The 23,475-nt window shown below is 40.6% G+C and overlaps 1 protein-coding gene across 1 annotated transcript; it reads left to right on the plus strand.

Moving 5' to 3' along the window:
• The first annotated feature begins 294 nt into the window (after positions 1-294).
• Positions 295-5,439, plus strand: htr5ab (5-hydroxytryptamine (serotonin) receptor 5A, genome duplicate b). The gene is made up of 2 exons (XM_078280686.1): positions 295-1,064; positions 4,465-5,439. Exons 1-2 carry the CDS (start codon positions 357-359, stop codon positions 4,795-4,797), a joined length of 1,041 nt encoding a protein of 346 aa, XP_078136812.1. The 5' UTR covers positions 295-356; the 3' UTR covers positions 4,798-5,439.
• The last annotated feature ends 18,036 nt before the right edge of the window (positions 5,440-23,475 follow it).

The raw sequence follows: 23,475 nt of genomic DNA on the forward strand, positions 1-23,475 counted from the left end.
TTGAAAGTTGTAGGCAGGTTGCTTGACAGCTGTTAGAAACTCAAGTGCTTTTTACTATTGTGAGCAAATCACTTAAGTACCTCTCTTGTGAATGACACAGTGATGTAAACTAGTGCATTTACACAATGGTGCTAAGCCAGCCGTGAAAGAGTATTGCATCTTCAAACTTTAGTATATATTGTTGAATTTCATAGAATGTTCATTGATACAAAAGGTTTTCGGATGTGGGAGATTTGTACATATAAAAATCACATTCAAAAAAATGTCTCTCTCACAACTGCAGAATGCATCAACTTACTGCAGAAACGGTCTCTGAATCGCCTTGGCCCTTGGCTGCGGGGCTGTGAGCAGCTACCATGACGTATCCCAACACCAGCATACTGACAGCCAACTTCAGTGAAGCTTTGGACGGCCATGACTCCGGGGGAAACATCTACAGGCCTTTTTCTGTTTTCAGCGTGCTCACTCTTACATTACTGGCAATGCTGGTGGTGGCCACCTTTGTGTGGAACTTGCTGGTGCTGGTGACCATTCTGAGGGTGAGGACATTTCACCGGGTGCCCCACAACCTTGTGGCTTCCATGGCCATCTCCGACGTGATGGTGGCTGCCCTGGTCATGCCGCTCAGCCTTGTCCATGAGCTGAACGGCAGGCTGTGGAAACTGGGCCGCGTGCTGTGCCAGGTGTGGATCTCCTTCGACGTGCTCTGCTGCACGGCCAGCATCTGGAATGTGACGGCCATCGCGCTGGACCGCTACTGGTCCATCACCAGGCATCTAGAGTACACGCTCAAGACACGCAAAAAGATCTCAAATGTGATGATCGCACTCACGTGGCTGCTGTCGTCCATCATTTCCTTGTCACCGCTTTTCGGCTGGGGGGAGACCTACACAGAGGGGATGAAGTGCCAGGTGAGCCAGGAGCCGTCCTACACGATCTTCTCCACCTTCGGAGCATTTTACCTGCCGCTTTGTGTGGTGCTGTTTGTTTATTGGAAGATCTACAAGGCTGCCAAGTTTCGGATTGGCTCCCGCAAGACCAACACAATAACGCCCATGGCTGAGGTGATTATTCATTTTCCTTTTGTTAAAATCAGTTTTCTTAAAATAACCCCTCAATCCTTATGAGTCATATTATCCGTATCCTCCCCCTTGTCAAGGTAATGGGTAACACATGTAGATGGACACTCCTTAAAACCAATCAGAGAGCTAGAATAAGCTGTACGTGAGTCAGTAAGGTTGCCTTCATGGACATGGACATGGACATGCCTTCATGGAGATAGAGATTTACCTTGTACAGGTCAGCTGTAAAGTTGGGAATAAAAGGCAGCAAGATCCAGGTTAGCACACTTATTTACACAATGGGCTACGAAAATAATTTCAAGACATGTCTTCGAAGACTACAGCTCATGTCCGACCTTACAATTGAAACTGCCGTGTAGATGGTACTACATATGACATAGCAACAGGCAGCATTCAGAGTGCAGGAGGTGACACACCAGTGGCCATCAAAGAGGTGGGAGACAGCCAGCCAATGAGAGAAGTGATGAAGGAGAGCAGGAGCAAATGCAAATGCCCAGCATCAGAAACTGAGTGTAGTGAATGTGAAGAAAAAAAGGGCCATTGGGAGAGAAGTTAGTAATAGAAGTCACTTCTACTAAGGAGATTGAGGAAAATCTAGCAGTAAGTAAGGGAAACCAGGGCAATACAGAGTATCGGACAGAATAAATAAATATAGGGCACACTCCAGTTAGGTTCAGAAACCTTGTCACTATAGGCTGTTGCCTTGTAATTTCATAGTCAACGAGACAGGAAATATCGGAGCACATACATGACATGACACCAAGGTCTGTCAAAAAGCAGAGACAGGCAAAGGAAACTGTGTAGTGGCCTAAACTATCTGCTGATATTAATCGCATAGTGGAACCTTTCCACTTCTGCAAGGTAAACAAGCGTACACAGCTGAAAGAGCCACGACAACCTACACCTCTGCCAGAACGACCGTGGTAACGGATAGACACACAGACATATGTAAGTAAGAGGCAATCACTACATTGTGACATCAGGCTATTACTCATGTAACTTGGACATCTTGCACCTGCCTACTACCACAACAGACATTTGTGGGGTCACTAAAATCCATATTTGTAAGATTTGACATTACTAACCAGATAGCTAGCAATTTTGGTACAGAATACACAAGTGAGACCTGGAAATACTTTTGCAGGCTTTTAGGGTTGGTCCCATGGGTTAGGGGGTTAGGGTTAAGGTAAAATATTGATTTTGCCAGTCCAACTGCATGTGGACACTCAGGCTGTCACTTTTTCCCAAAATCATCAGTTTGGATAGCTGTAATTGCGCATTGCCTCTGGACAGCACACACCCGAGAGAGAGAGAAAGACAGAGAAAGGGAGAGAGAGAGTGAGTGTGTGTGTACAAACGTACTATAGAACACAGTTTCTGGTGAAAGAATGTCACGATTGGTAAGATGACAGACTTTCTCTTGTAGCTGGTTTTGTGCCCATATGAGTTCTGTTTCAGTTTCAGTTTGGATGACTTGCGAGCAGCGAGAGTTCACTGGGAGAAAGATGCTGGAAAATGAATTAATTCATATCAATTTAGATTTTGAACGCATCATTTTAATAAACCACATGTTCCGAATATAAATAAACTGTCGCCCAGCAAATTTATTTGACACCCTTCCTGTATCTCCTTCCTCTCCTTCTCAACTGGCTGCTGCCCTGCACTGACCCGCAAATATTAGTTGCTGTGCAATTATTTATCATTCTGGCTGATGAGCTATTCAACAGCAATCATGGAAACATATGTATCTGATGTATGAGCATACATACAAATAATTGCAGCAATCCTGCTCATCACCACCAGCTTGTTAATGTGCGTATGCAGAAGGTAGAAGGCTATAAATACCACCTCCAGCATCTTTAATAAGCCACTGTGCCTTCCTGGATTTGGCATTTCTCTAATCAACAGATACAAAGGGCTAGATCTATTCCACAAGCAATCTATTCAATCAAGCACTTTTTCCCTGTGAAAATTGAATCTGCACCCCCTTTTCACCTGCCCTTATGGTGGGTACTGCAATCTGTAAAGCCCCCAAAACACCTCAGTGATAGAGATTATGCCACTTTTAAACATCTCGGTGCAGACGCCTCTTTCTTTCACATATGAAAAGCTTCTTATAAAAATCACTCAGCATCTGAACATTGTGAGAACTTGGCAAACATCCACAGAATGGAGAGTTCCAAAGAAAATACACAGTGAAGGCTTTTTTTTTCATTTATGTGATGAATGTACTTTGAAATTTCCCCCAAATCCTCAAGATACCCCTTAGTTATGCAAGTGCGACATCAGTTGGCCCGGAATTCGAGGAGGAACAATCGTTGAATAAATTAGCCAGTCTTTAATTGCTTCGGTAGACTAACTTTATGTAAAGTTTCATTACACAGGCAATCACTCTTGTAGCTATAGCAATTTAATGGAATATGTTGTATTAGTCATTTTGCTTTCCACAGACATACCCGCAGCTTATGGTTGTATTATACGTGTCTCATTACCCAGCCAAAGTTTATTCTCATCATTTCCCAGCGTACATTGAAGAGTTGAGGCACAGAGCCCTGAAAAGTGTCTGCATGGAGATCGCATCAACATCCAAGATAATAAACCATCCATCAACAACACCCACTCAAAGACATTAAGACATACACACACACACACATCCGTACACATGACAGCAGAAATAGAGTATTAAGATGCACAGATTCTTGGCCTAGATGCACAAATAACTCAACACCACAGTACCCAAAGCCATGAAATGCAGCCTATAGTTACAGAAAACAGTTAATGTCACCACAAATAGGAAAACTCACTGATGCTTTTAACCTCTGGCCTTTGTTTTAAATGGACTTATACTTATAGGTCCCGCTGAACCGTATTGATTCAACTAAACGTTCTGTTCAACATTTAAACAGTTTAGAGTGTGCTTTACTTCTGACACATTCAGAAGGATGGTTTGTCTTTTATAAATGCTGTTAGGTTGCTGAACAACCTGGGCAACTTCACCTGATAAGCAAAAACAAGTCAGCCTTGAGCTGTGCTAGGCAACAATAAAGAGAAGTCAGCAGATTCATGTTGACATTTTCTTTGTCCTTTTCCCAGCTGCGCATGTCTGTGAAATGGCTTTATGCTGTGTGTGAGTAACTGTGTGTTAGTGACTGTGTATGAGTGACTGTGTGTGTGCTTGTGCGTGTGTGTGAATAATGATAAGCTTTGGCTTGTTGATCCACCTGTTGATTCACACTTCTATAATGCATCTATTGTTGAGCAGACAAAATGGCCTTTATTGTTGAAGATATTGCTTTTCCAATTCTATTGCTAACCAGGTTTATCTGATGGATTAATGAATCAGTGGAGAAACTGATTTATTCTCTAATCGGCTCCCTCGCAGGTAAAGGACGAAACACATCAGCCGCAGATGGTGTTTACTGTGCGCCACGCCACAGTGACCTTCCAGACAGACGGGGACACATGGCGCGAGCAGAAGGAGAAAAAGGCAGCGCTGATGGTAGGCATTTTGATCGGCGTGTTTGTACTTTGCTGGATCCCCTTCTTCATCACCGAGCTCATTGTCCCACTGTGTTCCTGTGACATCCCGCCAATCTGGAAGAGCATCTTCCTATGGCTGGGATACTCCAACTCCTTCTTTAATCCGCTCATATACACCGCCTTTAATAAGAACTACAACAATGCCCTGAGGAACCTCTTCTCCCGGCAGCGCTGAGCCACTCAGCACCCTCGGCAGACACACTACACCAGCACGCACTCCACTGTGTTACTCCTCCAGACAGAGAAGGACTAAACTGTCTGTATCCATCACTCAATCAACCTTCAGATGGATGATAACCAGAGACTATGTCTGAAAAAACTGTCTTTATAAATTTGTTGTTTCTTTTCATGTTTTGTTTTGTCTATTACCATGCTGAGGTTACCTCACAGCTGGACTGAGACAAGTCACTGAGCTACTGTATCTACAGAGAGAAATACATTGATTGTGTCGTGGCAGTACTGGATACAGTGCTGTCGACATGTTAGTTTCCTTCTGCCGTTTCAGGCTTGTTAGGGAGGAAGCCATGTTAACTCCCTCATAAACAGTTTCAGCATCATATGTGAAGCTGCTGGGAATAATTTAGAACAAAGCTGGAAGAAATTCTTCAAAAGAATCTTTTAGAATGGCACAAAAATAACCTCATGAATAATAAACCAAGAACAAACTGGATTCTTTTCTAAACTACACAACAAAATCATCATAATCGAAGGGGACGTTTCAAACAAAAAAAATGGATTCAATTATAGAAAACAAGGATTATCTGACCTGAAATCCCACCTGCAAAGATACCTCCACCTTATAGCTAGGTAGACATTCCTTGGCCGACTATCTATAAACTGCACCAATTCTTTTTGCACATACACCTACACACTCCCATGCCTTTTTTAAAGCAGGGAAACAGCAGTATTTCCATCATCTTTGCATATATGCATTGTTGAGGAACTGCATGAATTATTATATCTCACTCCAGATAAATAAAGTAAGATACAGAAGAAGTATGGAGTTGTGTAAAGCTATTCAAAGCATTATCGCAACAATAGATCCTGTACCCTGAGAGGTCATTAAATGGGAAAATAAAAAATAGTATTGCTTCATTGTAGAGAGAAGCTAAAGTGCTGAGACGATGATGTTTTAAAGTATAATTTTCGGCGTTATAGATTAGAATGGGGAGTTATGGGAGTAAGAGAAGCTAATGCTAATCAATACAAATATTACTAATGGGCTCAGCGCACAAAACATCATTCATACTCATACTTCATACTCCCCTGTTTCCTGCACACATTGCCATGTTCTACTGAAAGTGTTCAGTAAGTGAACCTTTATTTTAGTGTGTAATATACTGTTATGTGAGGAATCAAGCATGATAAATTGATCCTCAGCAAATAGTTGTGCTATATGTAAGCTTGTAAGTAAGTAAATAAGAGTATATGTGAGCTCCTGTTGGAGAGCAACATCAAAGTATCACAAATCTAATAAGATGTTTTCAGAAAACACAGGGGAGACACTTTGTTTCTCTCACTATGACTCTGGAGTCGGTACTCGCTCCGAAGCTAATCGCCGTCACTCTCTCTCTTCTCCCTTGCTCTATCACCCACTCCCCACACATGCACGCACACACACACACACGCACACACACACACACGCACACCGGCTTGACGCAAACACCAACGTACAAGTATAACATCAGGCCACTTACGTAGGCTATGGCGAAAGCTCTGCGTGGAGCCTCCGCAGAACCATAAAACAAGCTTTAGCACTTCTTTCACCGCATGACTTGCTGGTTGACTTGAGTCAATGCAAGGTTCTCTTATTCAAATGACTTCTCACTACTCTCCAGATTGTCCTAGGATGGTTTCTTAGCCCCCACCCTTTGCCCCTCTTTGGTCTTGGTCTGTGTGGTGACCCAGCTCAGGTAATGCAAAGTGTTGCAGAAATATGTTGTTTGCCATCAATCTCTGTTTCCATTTTTATGTTCAAAAGAGGTAAAAAAAAAAATCGTAATAATGTGGACAATTGCCTTCTTCAGAAATCCATACTTGTATTCATACCTAAAAAAAAACAGACATAAAAGTAGTGGAATTTTGAATGGTCCATCATGTGTAATGTGTCAGTGTTTTTTAATGTTTTCTTCCACAAAAGCCAAACTTGACAAAAATACAGAAAGGCAAAATAATGAATGAAAGGGAGAAATAATTCAGTGTTTTAGTTTTGATAATAATTTTTATGATCATTATTGCCTAACTACTGGAGGTCATTTTATAAACAGGCATTGCCCTTTCCTCTTTCTCTACAGTGCCACTGCCAACACCCTGTTCAAAGGAGCACATACATCCATGTTTTCAGGGAAAACAGCATGGAAATGCTGCTTGGCTACACTGACTTAGGATCAGAACCAGATGCTTCTGGCAAGGCAAACCTCTGCTTCAGCTACTGAGTTTTACAGAAATAGCTGCAACAAGCAGCCTCATGACACATGTACAGTGATAGAATATACTCTGTCACCACACTACACATAACAATATGACAACAAATAGAATATGTGGCAAAATACAGACCCTTTATACAGGGTTTTATTAATGTAAAAATGCTATTACATGTTTTAACACTTCAAACAGCACCTATTGTATGCATATCTGCAATTTTCCTGCATTTAGATTTCTGTAAACCACATATGTTCTGTAATATCCCGGCCAGTTTATATGTAAACAAAGATATCCCTAGTCTGCCAACACTAGCCTCTGGTAACAATAAAACAGACTTTACGTAATAGGTGAAGTGCATGTGCTGGAGACATGTAGTGTAGAATGACGAAACAGGACCAGGTGTCCCACACTGCCTCGTCTCTCTTATCTTCACAACAAAGTGGGCTTAGTCTCTTCCTGTCTGAGGCGTCGCCGACTGTGTGACTCTGTTGTTGTTCCACTTGTTATTCTATGACAGCTCAGTTTTATCCAAATAGAAACTGTGCAGCAGAACTGTGGAGATGGGGAGCCTGGCGAACATAAGTACATGTGATCTAAATGAGCAAAGCGCGTTCTCACCCTCAGCTTGTTTGTTTTTAGTTATTCAGGTTCTCGGGGCAAAACCGAGGTGATTGTAGGAGAATGGAAAATTTGAAATTCTAAAATACTCCAGAGGAGACACAAGCTGATAAACCTTTCTTTGCCCCAGGACAGAACTGGGATGGACAATGCTTACTGGAGGTTTACTGGATTCTTTCATATTTTAATTCATGAGCTCTGCTCAAGTGCTGGGTTGAAGCTAAAGCTGAAAAGTGAGGAATGTTTTCTGTTCTGGTTTTCTTTTGTCTAAATATCAGTATATATAAGCTATCCAAAACTGTACTCAAAACATTGCATTGAAAGACCTGAATAATTTTGAATTTGCTGCTTTTATCTATTCAACGGCAGTCTCACAAGGTTAAACAAAATCTTCCTGTGAAAGCACAAAAGCAGCAAAAAATACAAAACATGACAATGTACAAAAGTAGAAACAAGACTAAGAGACTAAGAGAGGTCTGTAGCCTGCTGACATTGCCATGTCTAGAACCATGCTAGTGTGGCTTAAAAAACGGTCCAATCAGATATAGGTGAAATAAGCTTTTTTTCCAAGTTTAAATTTTTGCTGCATGAGCCTGTAAAGAGGGATTATACATAAAAAACACAAATAGTAAAAACAATTCAGCTATCATAAACTGTATTTTCCACCATGTTTCCAGAGATATAAAAGAATATAATGTACCCATAACTTCAAACAAACATCTGTACAGTCCATAATAAAACTATGAGGGTCTTAATCTTGAAGTGTGTGAATATAAAATACTACTTAATAAAGTTTCCTTTTAGCCTCAAACGGAAAAACAAGAGAGGATTTGAAACCTGAAGAAAACACTGTCATCAAAATTCTGGGCTTAAGCAGGGCTAAGGGTCATCAGTCTTTTGTTGGAGTTTGTAAGCATTAATGTTAATCTGTTTGTTCTGAACTACATTATGATCCATTGCTTAATGTTCTGCTATTGTTTCTGCTTCCTCTCTTTTCTGACCCCTTCACTGTCAGTCACTTCAATAACTCACTCTGCCAGGCTATGAATAGTTAATACAATGTAGGTGGGAAGAACCTCAAACAGATTCAGCAGAAGCTGCTGTGCCATAGTCCCACTGATGAATTAGGATAAGCCTGTGACATTTTCAATGGCAGCGCTCCATCAGCCTCTAAAGCCTTTCTAAGTAGTAATGAATCCTGGTGTGATAACAGTGGCGTGCTACACAATTTATTTTCATAAGAGCATGTCCATGCATCTTCACAACAAAAAAAATGTTGTATTGGGTTGCGATGGAGTGAAAGAAAAAAGAAGAAAAAAAACACTCTAATCTTTTGTGATTTTTGACTGTTTGCAATTTCATATTACAGCCCAGTGGGCATGGTTAAACCTATGCAGACGTGATTAGAGAACAGAGAGAGAAGAGAGAAGTTTTTTAAAAGCAAAATCGATGAGTCCAAATACTGTTAGGAGAGGGCTGGCTCCTGGTGAGATTAGGCAGGTAGCGTTGTAATTTCGAGATTGCAGGAAATCACGAGCAAACTAATTCTGGAGGTGGTTGCTCAGAGTGGGCTAATGGTAAGCTGTGGGAAGTGGCACCATGTGTTCATCGAGGAGACAAGGCAGACACTAGCATACAAACAAAGATAAGATACATGCACAGTCGTACAGAAACACAAAGACAAAGAGGCTACAGTGTTAGTATTGAGTCATTCTATTTCAGGGGAGTCAAAGCAGAAACAGGTGATTCCCCTTTCCTCAGTAGTGTAATGATAAACCAACACAGCCTCATGCTCTGTTGCTATGGTACCAAGACAGTAAAAGAAAGCTCTGTACATGTCTGTGAAGATTCTCAGTCACCTGGGTTATATATAATGTCTATGAGTGCTAAGTAAAAGGCAAAGGAAGGCAAGTGGAGAAGTTATTTGTTCTTTCTCTGAGACTCCAAGTCCTGAAACAGTTTCCCTTTGACTTACCACTTGTATCCTTTCAGAAAAAAATGCTAAGAGAAAGATTGAAAAAAGTACTCCCTATTCAAAACTGGCATCATGTCAAGACCTGTGCATACCTCATTGGTTTTGTGCCCTATACTCACATTTAGATCAGGATTGAAATGTTAATTTCTTTTCAGCTGATTTAGTCCACGGCGATGCTCTCCACTTCAATCAGCTCAGAGGATGTTCGCACGTGCCACTTTGATGTCTGACGCTGTGCATGTCTGCACAGTTTTATCACTGCTCACATTGTGCACCCCCAATGTGGGAGTTCTCGTTTAAATTCCCATGAAGAAACATTACAATATGAATGATTTATATTCCACGGGAACAGAATGTGGTTGATTACCCAGCTTGATTATCAGAACAACAGCGAAAAAACAGCATGACCATGAGCTGTAGGATTTTATAGTAAAAAATAAAAAAATAAAAAATATAAACTGGATTGTGTTCCCTAACAAGGATTTAGAGCTGCCTTAGAAGCCATGTTGACCCAACCTCTGCAACTAAAACAGAAGTCTGCATTTCAGCCCATATGTTAGCACCGCAACAGCAAGGCCCAGGGGGAAAAACAGGCTTTGTTTTGCATTTCATTGTTGCAGTGCATTCATATTCAGGAGATGCTCGTGGTACAATGGCAGGCACTAAACTAACTACACAGCCCTAAACACCCTATTACTTCATTTTGAGAGAGTGAAAACATGACTTTTGTGGTGAGCATCATTTGGAAAACTGCAACATTTTGTCCAGCTTGTTGCTATGGTATTCTGTGGAAGTAACACAAGCTTAACTGGTGCCTTTTCTATTATGAAAGCTGTATCAACATCAGTAAATCTTTGTTTGAGATCAAGTCTAAATTTGATCCCATCTGGCTTTATTTTTTTCAGTTAGATAAAAGAAAGTATTATTTCATTTGTTTCATTTTACATATCCACACCAGAGCACCAAGTATCCACAAGATGCAAAAAAAACATCTCTTTGTGCCACTGTAGCATTTTCATTAGGGTCTTTGACAAATTGCGCATTGCTGAAATGCCTGAGGTGGTAACCTTTATTGGCCAGCTGATTGCCTGTCAGTTTCCCCCTTTGGTCACTGTTTTTGAGAGATTCAAACTGCATGAGGAAATTAGCTGAATTAGCATATCATTGCTGTCTGGTAAGAAGCACATAACCAAAATGTGAAGTCTCAGTTAATGTAGATGAATGACAGATCAGTACATGCTCGATGAAATCTGTTAACCCTGGACTTGTATGGGATCAGGATCTTTACTTAGTAGGGAGTAGGTAATGTCCAGCATCATAAACAAAAAAAATGTTATTGTAATGTGTGCATCATGTTTAATTGATTGTCTATGATTATCAATCATTCAGATAAATAATGCAGTAGGGTTGTTTGGAAATGTTTGACTGCTGGCAAACAGCAAGGCGGTTTGTATTTAGCACAATTGTCTACCCCTGCCTTGGGTTTTTTTATAGCCACAGTTGGTCCATGCCAACTCCACTCCACACAGCCCACTTATCACTTAAAATGTCCTCTTGGGCTGCAGCAATGAGCAACATGTTCTCTCTGCCAGGCCAGGAAGGCTTAATACCACCTAAATCATGGACAAGATAAGAGCTGAACTTAAAAGTCAAATGAATGCACTGTTCTGTTATGTCCTATAAACAGAGAACATTCCTCCTTAAAAGGTTTGATCATTTTAGACCCAGAGGGTTGACAGAGCTGTCAACTCGTTATACTCCGTTTCCATCTTCGGCCTGACATTGCTTCCGCTCTAACTGATTTCATGTCATCATGCCAGGCGAATCAGTCAGGTTGACAGAGCAGATTCAAAGATCTCCATCTAGGCAACCCAGACGGCTTAACATTTTAATAATTTGCTTTAAAAATGGAAATAAAACTGAGATAACAAAAGAGAAAATTATTGGGACTGAATGACTCCCTAAGGGATCATAACCAAGTTATAGTTAGGGTATGTGAACAGCACTGGTTGGTCAATCACCATCCATAGATCTCTTTGTATTTACTCATATATTGTTTCAGCAGTTTCTAAATGCAGCCTGCAGTGTTCATTCGATTACTGATTATTCAATTAGGCAGATTGCAATGTGCTGAGTGGGCAGATTTAAGAGGAATGAGCTTTTCCCTAAAGCATGTTGACTGTGATCATAGAAGTAAGTATTGGGTGGGTGGCTGTAGCGCTGATGAGCGGGAATAGTATCAAATAAAAGCAGGTGTAATTATAAAAGAGGATGTAAAGAGAAAAATGTACATGTGTTGGAAAATAAACAACAATGCTAATGCAGTGAAAAATTCGACCAATTTATAACTGTACACTAATGCATTTTTGGCAGCAGTCTCTCTCTTAGTCAAGCTTTCCTTTTGTCCATGGCATATATGCAATCTAGAATGATAGCGGTGCCAGATATATCACTCAAACAATTCTCAGTAATGTTTAATATCTACACAATTTTACACAGAGTTAGACAATAGCAGGCTCCCCAATTTGAGCCGGCGATTGTCAATTTTGGCAGTTTTATCAGTTATAGCTAGCTAACTAATTCTCGAGAATCTTGTAAAAGGGTTCTTAAATACGCACCTAACAGCTACATACTTGATCTAATACTTAAAGGCTAAGGCTAAGCTGTCCCCGGCAAGTCAAACTGAAAGATCAGACTATAAATTCAAACATAACCCTGTTTGGCTGCTTAGCTTAAATACTTGTCTGAATTTTTAAACCGTATGTTTACACAAAACATTAGTCTACTAGAGAAAAAGCTTTTGGATGAGGACTAACCAATGTGTTTGGCAAACATAATGCAATCTTGGGTAACATTAGCATGTTTGCTGGAGTGAATAAACAGCAGACCGAGCTGCTAACATTAGCCTAACCTCTGATAGCATCCAGGATAGGCTTCCACACAATGCTTGTCATGAAAGCTTTTTAAAAGGGGCTGTACTCGACATTCAGAACAATAATATAGAAGCAAACAAATACTTGCTATATAAAGATATAGTGGAGTAATGGCGTCCTGAGCAGAGAATGAAGTCACACTCCCTCTGTGTGCGTTTTTAAATTTTTTTAGCATTTCAAGTACAGCCCCTTTAACGTAAGCTGTAACCCCACAAACTAATTTACTGCTATAGGTAGGACGCTAGTTAAACAGATGTGCTAACAATTGCAGCTTAAGTGTGAGCAGACAAACACTTAAATCCATTCCTTACACATTTGTTCTTGTATTTTTGGGTTTTACAAAGGCTAAAAAATGGCAACCCTCTTCAAACTCTTTTAATGCAGAGTATCACTCTTATCGAGGCCCATGCACACTGCCTTAACATGCGGAGAAACCCAGAGTTTAGGTCTATCTTGCCTAGTTAGAGTTGATGTGCTGTGATTGGACAATAGCTGTTCAAGGGAGGGGTTAAGTGAACAGTCAATTACATAAAAATCAAACATATTGAAAAAGGAGTTACTCTAGGTGTACAATAGAGAGTGTTCTGGCATATAGCTGTACAGTGTGGTTCTCCAGCTGCACCACTGAGGAGAGAAAAGACCTGCAGCGGGTAATTAAAACAGCCCAGAGAATCATTAGTGCCCCTCTCCCAATCCTTGAGGACATATACTCCAGTAGGCTACAGAGAAGAGTAGCAAGCATTAGAGCGGACCCTACACACCCTGGCCATATCCTTTTTGACACCCTACCCTCCGGCAGGCTTAGGGTCATGAGGGCGCGGACAAACCGCATGAGAAATAGCTTTTTTCCCCAGGGCCAAAAATGAGCTGCTGAAAGGAAAGGCTAAGCTAAGCTGGAATTGAACCATACTGTGTTGATAATGCACTGGTTTTCTTATTCTGGTTTTAATACTCTTTTTTTTTTTTTACTCCATATTTATCTATTTATTGTTGCTGACACTGTCACTTTTTACCTTTCTATCTTTATGCTGCTAAGTGAGTGACTGATGTCATCTTAATTTCGTTGTGTAGTGATATGCAATGACAATAAACAATATATCTATCTATCAAAAAGGAAGCAAAGCTTGATCACAATCCCTGTGTTGGCTGTGTGTGTGTGTGTGTGTGTGTGTGTGTGTGTGTGTGTGTGTGTGTGTGTGTGTGTGTGTGTGTGTGTGTGTGTGTGTGAGTCATTTGTCATCATCAAGCCAGGAAGGACCTGCCAGACCGAGGTAAATCAAACCTTCATCACAGGCTTCTGATTCACAGGAAATGCACGAGGCAACAAAGCATGGACGGGCACACGGTAATCTTCAAAGCAGAGTGATTGTCATCGGTCTACTTGTTGTGTGTTACCAACAGTGGGTGAAACCACTTCAAGCCACATGCAGGGACTCCAAAGACCCTATGTAACCAGCATCAATTATCGCTTTAGCGCAGTATTAGCCTCTGATACTTCTGAATATGAGATAAACCCCATCAATGAAATGGACGCTCATTATTCTGTATTACCATGACTAGCCTGAAATATTACTTCTCTCATACATAGTACTAAATGGATATAAATCAGCTATATTAGGATGCAGTCTTCAACATTACAAGCCTTATTACTAAACAATGCTCGCACAGATCTTGTTTTCCTTCTGTACATTTTCACTTCTGAGTCCTATTTGATGGCAGTTCCCACTGAGAGTGTTGGCAGTGGTAAAAATAACCAGAGAAGTCACATCCTCCATGTCTTTTTCTTTACCCCCTTAATTAAAAACCTTGTCAGCATGTAGAGCATTTGAAAGGAATTCCCAGAAATGTGATGAGAACAACATAAAAACAAGAATCATCAAATGCTCCTTCCCCAAACATGCTATCATGCAGAATAACCACTGGGAAAGAATCCACCTCAACGATTGATTACTGTTAAAGGGATAGTTCGGCTTTTTTGATGAGGGGTTGTATGAGGTACTTATCCATAGTCAGTGTATTACTTACAGTATATAACGGTCGGCATGCCCCGCAGTTTGGAGAAGCAGACAGAGAGTGTCGACACTGCTGTGGATGGCGAACACACACAGCAAAACGTATTTTAGCCAACTTCAAAGTCCCACCTAAAAAAAAAAGTGTAGGCTAGTAGTAGTAGTCAGACAGCCCTTTCCTCCAGTTTTCATAGACGTTTCCCCTCTTAATCTTTTGGCCATTCAAATATTCTAGATATAGAGTACACTAAAACTTTTTAGGTGGGCCTTTTTTTAGGTGGCTAAAACATGTTTTGCTTCTGCCCCACAGCAGCTTCCATTTTGGAACTTCTGCCACTTCTCTAAACTGGTTGCATGCTAACCGTCATCTGCTGTAAAAAAATAAATAAATACATTGAGTATCGATAAGTACCTCATATGACCCCACTTCCAAAAAGCCTAACTATCCCTTTAATGTATCACTGCAAAAGTGTAGATTTCTAAGGCTTCAGTCATCTGCCAATGTGAATCCCAGAAGATTTCAAATAAGTGCAACATGGTGTGCTGCATGACAAACACCCCAGCTGTGTAGCTTAATTGAGAGTCACGATGTAATTTAGAGCACCATATGTGGATTCATGTGTTTGTCTCTTCCCCGCTGAGCACTGTGTGATGTTAAAAATGTAGAGAGCAGGTGGTATAAGGTGAAGACAAGCAGCCTTTTATAGAATTGATACAGATAGATAGATAGACTATATTTACAGATGTTTCCCACATTGCAGCCATCTCTGTAGCCAGCGATCTTAATTAGCATTCGAGTGCTCCATTTTCCCGCCAATAAATCCCACTTAAATCCAGTGCTCCGTTTTATGCTACTAGTGCAGTGCCCATTGAAAATGTGCCTGTTTGGAACGTGCCGATTGCTTGGCCTGTGGTATTGCTGCTTGTAGAATTCTTCAAAACCAAATTGTACCCCAAAATTACTTACAGAAGTACTCCAAACCACTTAATATGCAACTCCACTATAGAGCCTACTACGGACTTAGAGTGTAGGCAACTTCTACATCAGAGGAAGACATTGTACTACTATGTTTACCTGACAGAGATCGCTGCAGATTCAGAATGTAATTGCACAGCGCTCTGAAGGAATAATCTCCGAGATTACGCTATGTTCTGCCAGCTCACAGCAATTTAATACAATAGCAGGAAAAGAGTCCCCCCACTGTTCTAAAGCGGGGAGACCAATGTGTGCTTCTTTTAACTATATATTTATCGATATCTTTTACCAACAGGCACCGCCATATCACGGTCCTTTCAGGGGCCATGGTAGTGGAGTTAAAAGTGAGCGTCATGTCACTAAAGTGCTTGCCACAAGAATAGAAAGATCTATGCCATATATAGTGCATGCAGATCAAGTGGGTTTTGTTAAAGGGCGCTCTTCATCAGATAATGTTAGGCGGTTATTACATCTTATGTGGGCAAGTCGTGATGCGGACACGTCCACCGCAGCGCTCTCGTTGGACGCAGAAAAAGCGTATGACAGAGTAAAACTGGCTTACCTCTTTTATACATTGAAGGTGTTTGGATTTGGAGGGGATTTCATTAAATGGATTAAGATTATTTACTTGTCCCCTAAGGCATCTGTTCTAACTAATGGCCTGAAATCTCCCTTCTTTGGCCTCATGAGAGGCCAGAAACAGGGGGGATCCATTGAGTCCGCTGCTCTTCACCATATTTCTGGAACCATTAGCTGTAGCTCTAAGAGCAGATACAGGTATTAAAGGGGTGTGGGGTGGTGGGACGGAACATAAATTATTTTTATATGCGGATTATATTTTGCTGCTTATTATTTCTATATTTTACAGGTGATGCCTGTATCTAGGTCTTGCTCTCAGTCAGAGATCTCTAACTTTCAATTTAGATGGATCCCAGTGGGAATGAAATACCTAGGATTGAAGTTAACTGCTGATCTGTCTGATATAATAGAAATTAATTTAATGCCATTACTTCAAGAGATGAAAAATAATCTGGAAAGATGGAAGATAATTAATCTCACCTTGTGGGGCAAAATTAATACTATTAAGATGGTGATAGCACCACAATTTAATTATATATCAATGATGCTGCCAGTAATTGTTCCTAGTGGCATATACAAACAATATAATCAAATCGTTAAAGATTATTTGTGGAATGGAAAAAAGCCAAGGATTAATATTAAAAAACTATGTACTAATAGATCCATACAGGCTCTCACTCAGATTAAGGTGGTAGAGGGGGTAAAAAAAAATCCCATTCTGAAGCACTCTCAATCATACATAGATACTACTATACTACTATGAAGCTTTTAAGAATGGGCTTCGTAGAAGACAAAAGGTGTTGGATGTGTAAGGGGAGAAAATGGTACATTGTTACATGCCTTTTGGGAATGTCCTGTGGTATTACCTTTCTGGAAAGAAGTATTAAGGAAACTGGGAGATTGGTTGGGACAAAGGTTACCGGAATCTCCACTGTTCTGTCTCCTGGGAGATAGCACACTTTTGCCACAAGGAGTCAACAAAGGACAGCATGTGCTAATAACCACAGGCCTCATCACTGCAGCAAGGCGGATACTGAGGAACTGGAAGAGCACAAACACGCCGGGGCTCACAGATTGGACTCAACTGATGACTGAGACTGCATCCTACGAATATTTGATTGCCAGGAAGAACAATGTTAAAGGGACGTTCCATTTAGTATGGGATTATTTCTTTTCATATATTAAGGGCTTGATACATTAAGCATGTGTTGAAACACATCGCAGTTGATATAATCACAAACAATATAGTGGTACAGAGGGTTGTTGTCCTTTAGGTTTAGTTTCGGCTGCCTTTTTGTGTTTTTTGTTTTGTTTTTTGTCTTGTTGTCATTTGTACTATTTGTTGAAAAATAAATAAATACTTTGACGAAGAAAAAAAAAAGTGAGCGTCATGTGGCAATGAAGTTTAGGCACAAAAACGACTCGTTAAGTTTAGGAAAAAGATTGGATTTTAATTAAAACACTAATCCCATTGAGCGTATAAACTCTTTTTTGACAAAGGCACACAAAAAAGCTCAAGCAAGCGTAAAAAACCTTTTTGTGCAATTGAGGAAGATTTCTAATTTTGCCGTTTTCATACAGCGTTTCTAACGGGTTATTTCAAAATGTGCATAAAAATATGTGAATGGAAACACGGTTAGTTGCCATCTGTGGTTTTAACAAGAAATAGTTAACAACTATTAGATGGATTGCCACGAATTTTCCGTGACATTCATATTCCCCACAGGATGAATTGTAATAACTGTGGTTATCCCTCAACTTTTCATCTTGCGCTATCATCAGGTCAAAATGTTAATGATAAAGATGTTAATTTGTCCAATACTTTGATTTATGACCAAATACCAGCAAGTCTAACTCTGATTCTCCACTGGGCACATCTGCGCTGCATTTGGCTGCGCCACTGTTTTCTTCTTTCCTCTGCCACGCACCATACCACACCGGGAGCGTCTCAGAAGCGGAGCATCTTGCTGCCCGACTCGCAGATTATATTGACCAAGTACTTAACAGAACAATCACGTTTATTAAACTAGTATCTACCTTCTACTCTAAGCAATCCTGCAATTAAACTCCATGCCTTCTCTTTTCTGGTGTTGTCTTTATAAAAAAAAAAGATCTGTGATGTGGTATTATGTTTTTCAATCTCCAAGCGCCTGGTGGAAATTAGGGGTAATGGCCTTGCCATCAACCTCAAATGTAGTTTGTGATTAGTGCTAAATAGCAAACGTTAGCATGCTAACATGCGAAACTAAGATGGAGAACATGGTAAACATTGTACCTGCTAATCCTTAGTATTTGTCATTGTGAGCATGTTAGCATAATGTTGCTAGCATTTACCTCAAAGCAGCTAGCATGGCTGTATCTTATTCTCTGTCAATAAATGTATAAAATGTTTAAGTGTCCCTTAAGTGATCATGTATGATAGTAAAGTGGTTTGTTTAAATAAGAGTGGAGTGAAGATAGAAACTGTTTTGCCCCAAACAAAGGAACATATTAGAGCGAGTACATTCAGCTGATGGAGGATGCAATTCAGAAAGTAGAGGGGGACATACAGTAATTTTAAGTGATGGGAGTCATATTTTAAAAGACGCATCCTTTGCACAGAGTCAAAAAAAGCTCTCTTTGTGAAGAAATTGACTTTTACTTTCTCCTCATTCATATATTATATATATATATAAATAAACTACTAAATATTTGATGACACAATCTGAAATACTATCACGGTACTCTGGTTAACATCTGGCATTGTCTGGCCATTTCATACTGGAATTTGTTCAAAAATATAAAAATCATAGACCCTGAACGTGGCAGAATTTCTTCAACACAAAGATGAATACAGAAAGGATTCATAGTGAGTGTTTTGTGCTTCTGTTTACAAAAAAAGTCTTTCATTTGGCCTGTCAAAGAAGCTTTATGCCTCGCTGCAAATGGCCTAAGCATGCACAGTGAGCAGAGCAACATAAGAAAAGATTAAACATTTGGCTCAATCTCCGGCTATAAAATCAACTGGAATAAATCTAATCTTCTGTTGAACAACGGACAGGCGACATCAGCTATTACAAATCACCAGCAGATCCACCCTCAACATATGCCATAGGACATACTGAACTCCTCAGAAGAGATCCGTCTCTAAAGCCATTCCTACTCCCTATTGCACGTTCTGTCAACCTGAACAAACTGGAACTTTTGTGCACATGGTCTGGGAGTGTGAACAGGTGCATGAGTTTTGGAATGAAACAACATCAGTAATATCTGATGTGATAGGATGTCGAATTCCTACTGACCCGATTGTTTTGTTACTTAATGATGACTCTAAATTACACCTACTTGGGAGACAGAAGAAAATTTGGCTAGCTGGATCAACCGCAACCAAGAAAATTATAGCTCAGCACTGGCTCCTCCCCCTACTCGCTTTATATAAAACAGTGGTTGGCGTATTTTCTGGACATAGTTATGCTTGAGCTCTCTACAGCAAGGATTAACAAAGCCAAATCATCGACTATAGATCTATGGAAAAACGCAGCAGCACAAGTATCGGTCCTGGTGACCTCAGCATCACAAGAATTGGAGGAAAGTGACTAGGCAAGGTGTGATTCCTGATTCCTATTTTTGTTTTTTGTTTGTTTTCTGACCGCAGCGGGTAGGGGGTGGGAGAGGGTTGTCGTTCTTGTTCATTTGTGTTTGTCTGTTCTGTATGTTTAAAAATATAAAAAAAAAACAATAAAAAATTGATCTTAAAAAAAAAAGAAAAGATGAAACATTGGAAGATGAAAATACAGGATACTTCTAATAACTTCCTACTGACTCTATTAGATGGTTAAAAATAAACACTTTCACTGTCAGTTTTACAACTCACAGATCAGATATGACCAAAATAAGACATTTTTCTGAAACCTATACACACAAAAAACAAATACAGAGAAAAATATATATTATATCACAGAATATGAAAAAATAAGTTGTTGAGGCATTTCCTTGGTACCTAAAAATACAGGATAGAGACTGAAGATGCAAAGAGATTCACTCCAGAGCAAAACCAGTATCGGTGCCTGCACTAATGAGGCTGTTTGATGTGATTAACTGCAGGGCAATTATTGATCTTTACCAGAAGCTTAAAATAATAATGATATGGCAGACTTGCATCTATGATGAAGTGCTGGTTATAATTAGGATTTTATTCCTTTTTAGTACAGTATATTTTCACAAATGTTTGAGTTATTCTCTTGACTGTACAAGTGAAAGCACAGTGAATAAATATAGTCTACAATCCAGTTTGTACAGAATACATTATCACAGAGGAAAAAAATTTGATTAAGCTTTAACTTCGCTGACGAAGTAACTCGGCAGGATGTGTTCTACATTGTTATTCAGCATTAAGTGTTGTACTTGTAGGTGGCATGTGTGTAAATTCTGGAGGCACTGAGGATATAAATCCCATCTGTGTGGCGGTTCGACTTTTGTGCTTTGTGTTCTGACTCAGGGGCAAAACATCACTCACTCTCACACACACACACACACACACACACACACACACACACACACACACACACACACACACACACACCAAAAAGCAGCTCAATGTCTCCTCTGCAGGTTTGGTTGTCCAAAAAAACGACTGTGGGACATTGTCACCTCGGTTTCTGCTTCTTGGTTACCACAAACAAAAGAATTCTGCAGTCTTCATTGACTCGCCTATTCTATGGTACAGGAAAATCAATCAATTCTTTATGATGTTTTGCAAACAAATACAGTATGTGACTATAACTGTTAAATGAATTTGAAGTCCACGTATGCAGAACAGTTACTATACCAGATCCTGAATGGCTTACAGTGCCACCTCCTCTTTAAAGGTTTTAAATGGAGCCACAAATATGCAGTTGTTCAGTTGTGAAGAGGAGGTTGACTACAATTGGATGTTTTTAGTTCAATACCCTTACATTTTCTCACTCAGATACAACATTGGTCGCAAGTGAGTACAGGAATGGTTATTTTTACTTCCTACAAATATATTACTTTGCATGAAAAAGTGTAGTTGTACTCTTCTTTAACACTGGCATGCTGTGCCTGTCAGCTCTCCACCACAATCATCTGAAAACACAAGAAAAACCAGGCAATAGATGGATTAAAATGGATGGATTCCACAGTGCAGCAGCAAATGAATCAAAGGCAGTGAGCTTGAGATAATCATAGCAAGGCACTCTGTGGAGAGATCAAAAGTAGAACATTTCTGCACCTGCCAGAGTCTGGGCGTTGGGTTTCAGGGTTGACTGGCTCGTCGAGGAAAACGACTACATCTCCTATTTGGAAGGGACCATAACATGCCAAGACTCATTTCTCAGGCCTTATTTGTTAGCATCTTGTTCTTCAAGGTTATGGGCGATATGAGATGCAGAGGGCAACATATGGGAATGAAAACTCTTATTATTTGCTGAGGTGATGTGTTGAAGTGTTTCATCCGAGGAGTGTGATGTCTTACATCTCAAACACACAATCATGCAAGTGCAAATGACAAGTGAAATGTCCTTTCGAATGAACTCTGACATCTTAACCTGGTTTTGCTATTTGAGTTTTCGACACAAATGCCAAATTAATGATGCCTAATGTTTGCGTATGAGAAAATATTGACATATCTCTGGATTGCTTTCTTTTTCTAAACATCTTTCTTTTTCCCTTTAGTACTGCTTCTGTTGTACTCTGTACGATTCCTTTTCTTATCCTCAAGTAAGAACACTAAGGGCCCTTTCACACGTTGAAGTTGAGTCTGTTGCATTGGCTCTGCCTACCCTCTCTGGCGGACCAATCACTGCTGGGTGATGGAAAACACATCACTAACTGTGCGCCGCTTGTGATTTTCGATGGGAATGTCACCACAGACACACAGTTCTTAATACTGGAAATGCAAGGGCTTTCATCAGTGGACTATAGGCTCAATCCCCATTGTGTTACCTCATTTAGCAATAGTGACTTAACAGACATGTATTTCAAATATAAATAATGTAGGCCTGTTAAATCAGGTCATTTGATACATTTAACCACACAACACGAATGATTACAAATGAAATGAGCTATTTAATCAATCTGTCCCTCACAACAAACAAGGTGAGGAAAGAACTCAGGATGACCGAGGCAAGAAAAGCCTGCGGGTCCAGATGCCATCAGCTCAAGGCTTCTTGAGTCCTGTACAGACCAGCTGTGCGGGATAGTCGAGCACATTTTCAACATGACCCTGAAGCTGGGGAGAGTGCCACAGCTGTGGAAAACATCATGCGTGGTAGCAGTGCCAAAGACTCTGCACTCCAAGGACCTCGACAGCTACAAGCCGGTGGCACTGTCATCGCACCTAATGAAGACACTGGAGCTAGAGAGGCTGGACCTTGTCCATTTCTGCCCCCTGGTTAGCCCATCAATGGACCCGCTACAGTTCGTCTATCAACCTGGCATTGGGGTGGATAACGCTGTCATCTACCTCCTACCTAGATCCCCTTTCACCTGAAAAAGGCTGGGAGTACTGTGAGGATCATTTCTCCAGTGCTTCCAATACCATACAGCCCATGCTTTAGAAAGACAAGTTGGAGTGCCAAGGAGTGGACCACCGCCTTACAGAATGGATCCCGGACTACCTCACCAACAGACCACAGTGTGTGAGGATACGGGACTGTGAGACGGACATGGCTGACTGCAACACGGGGCCCCCGCAGGGAACAGTTCTGACTCCTTTCCTCTTCACCCTCTACACTGCAGCTTCACACACAACTCTGCTAACTTCCACCTGCAAAACGTCATGACGACTCTGCAATCGTCGGCCTCATCACAGACAGGTACGACAGGGAGTACAGAGAATTGACCCAGGGCTTTGTGGGTTGGTGCCAGCAGAACCGCCTCCAGATCCATGCAGGTAAAACCAAAGAGCTGGTGGTGGACTTCCGCAGGAGCAAACACTCACCTCCCTCACCAGCAAACATCCGGGGAATGGACGTTGAGAGGGTGAAATCCTACAAGTATCTGGGTGTTCACCTGATCAATAAACCATGCACCCCATGCAGGACACTCACATCTGTGTGAAGGATTGTTACCACAGGTCCTTCCTTCCTGCTGCTGTCAGACTTTACAATCAATACTGCTCCAAGTAGACTGCACGTAACAAAACTGACAACTCACTCGTGTGCAATATCAGTGTTCACTTAACTGTGCAATATCAATATTTCCTTTGTGCAATACTAGGTATACTGTGTATTCAACCTTCCAGTCTGTTTACTTGTTATATTTTGCCTTTACTGCTTTTTACTGTTAAGTGCTTTTTATTGTTTACATATTTATTATTATATCTTGTATTTTTTTCTAC

This window comes from Sander vitreus, chromosome 22, assembly GCF_031162955.1.
Source record: "Sander vitreus isolate 19-12246 chromosome 22, sanVit1, whole genome shotgun sequence".
Classification (NCBI taxonomy): domain Eukaryota; kingdom Metazoa; phylum Chordata; class Actinopteri; order Perciformes; family Percidae; genus Sander; species Sander vitreus.

What these genes read in the sequence shown, in the direction of transcription:
- htr5ab (XM_078280686.1), top strand. Translation starts at nt 357, where the DNA reads ATGACGTATCCCAACACCAGCATACTGACAGCCAACTTCAGTGAAGCT. An exon ending in CAATAACGCCCATGGCTGAG is followed by an intron (nt 1,065 to 4,464) that starts GTGATTATTCAT and finishes GCTCCCTCGCAG; the next exon opens with GTAAAGGACGAAACACATCA.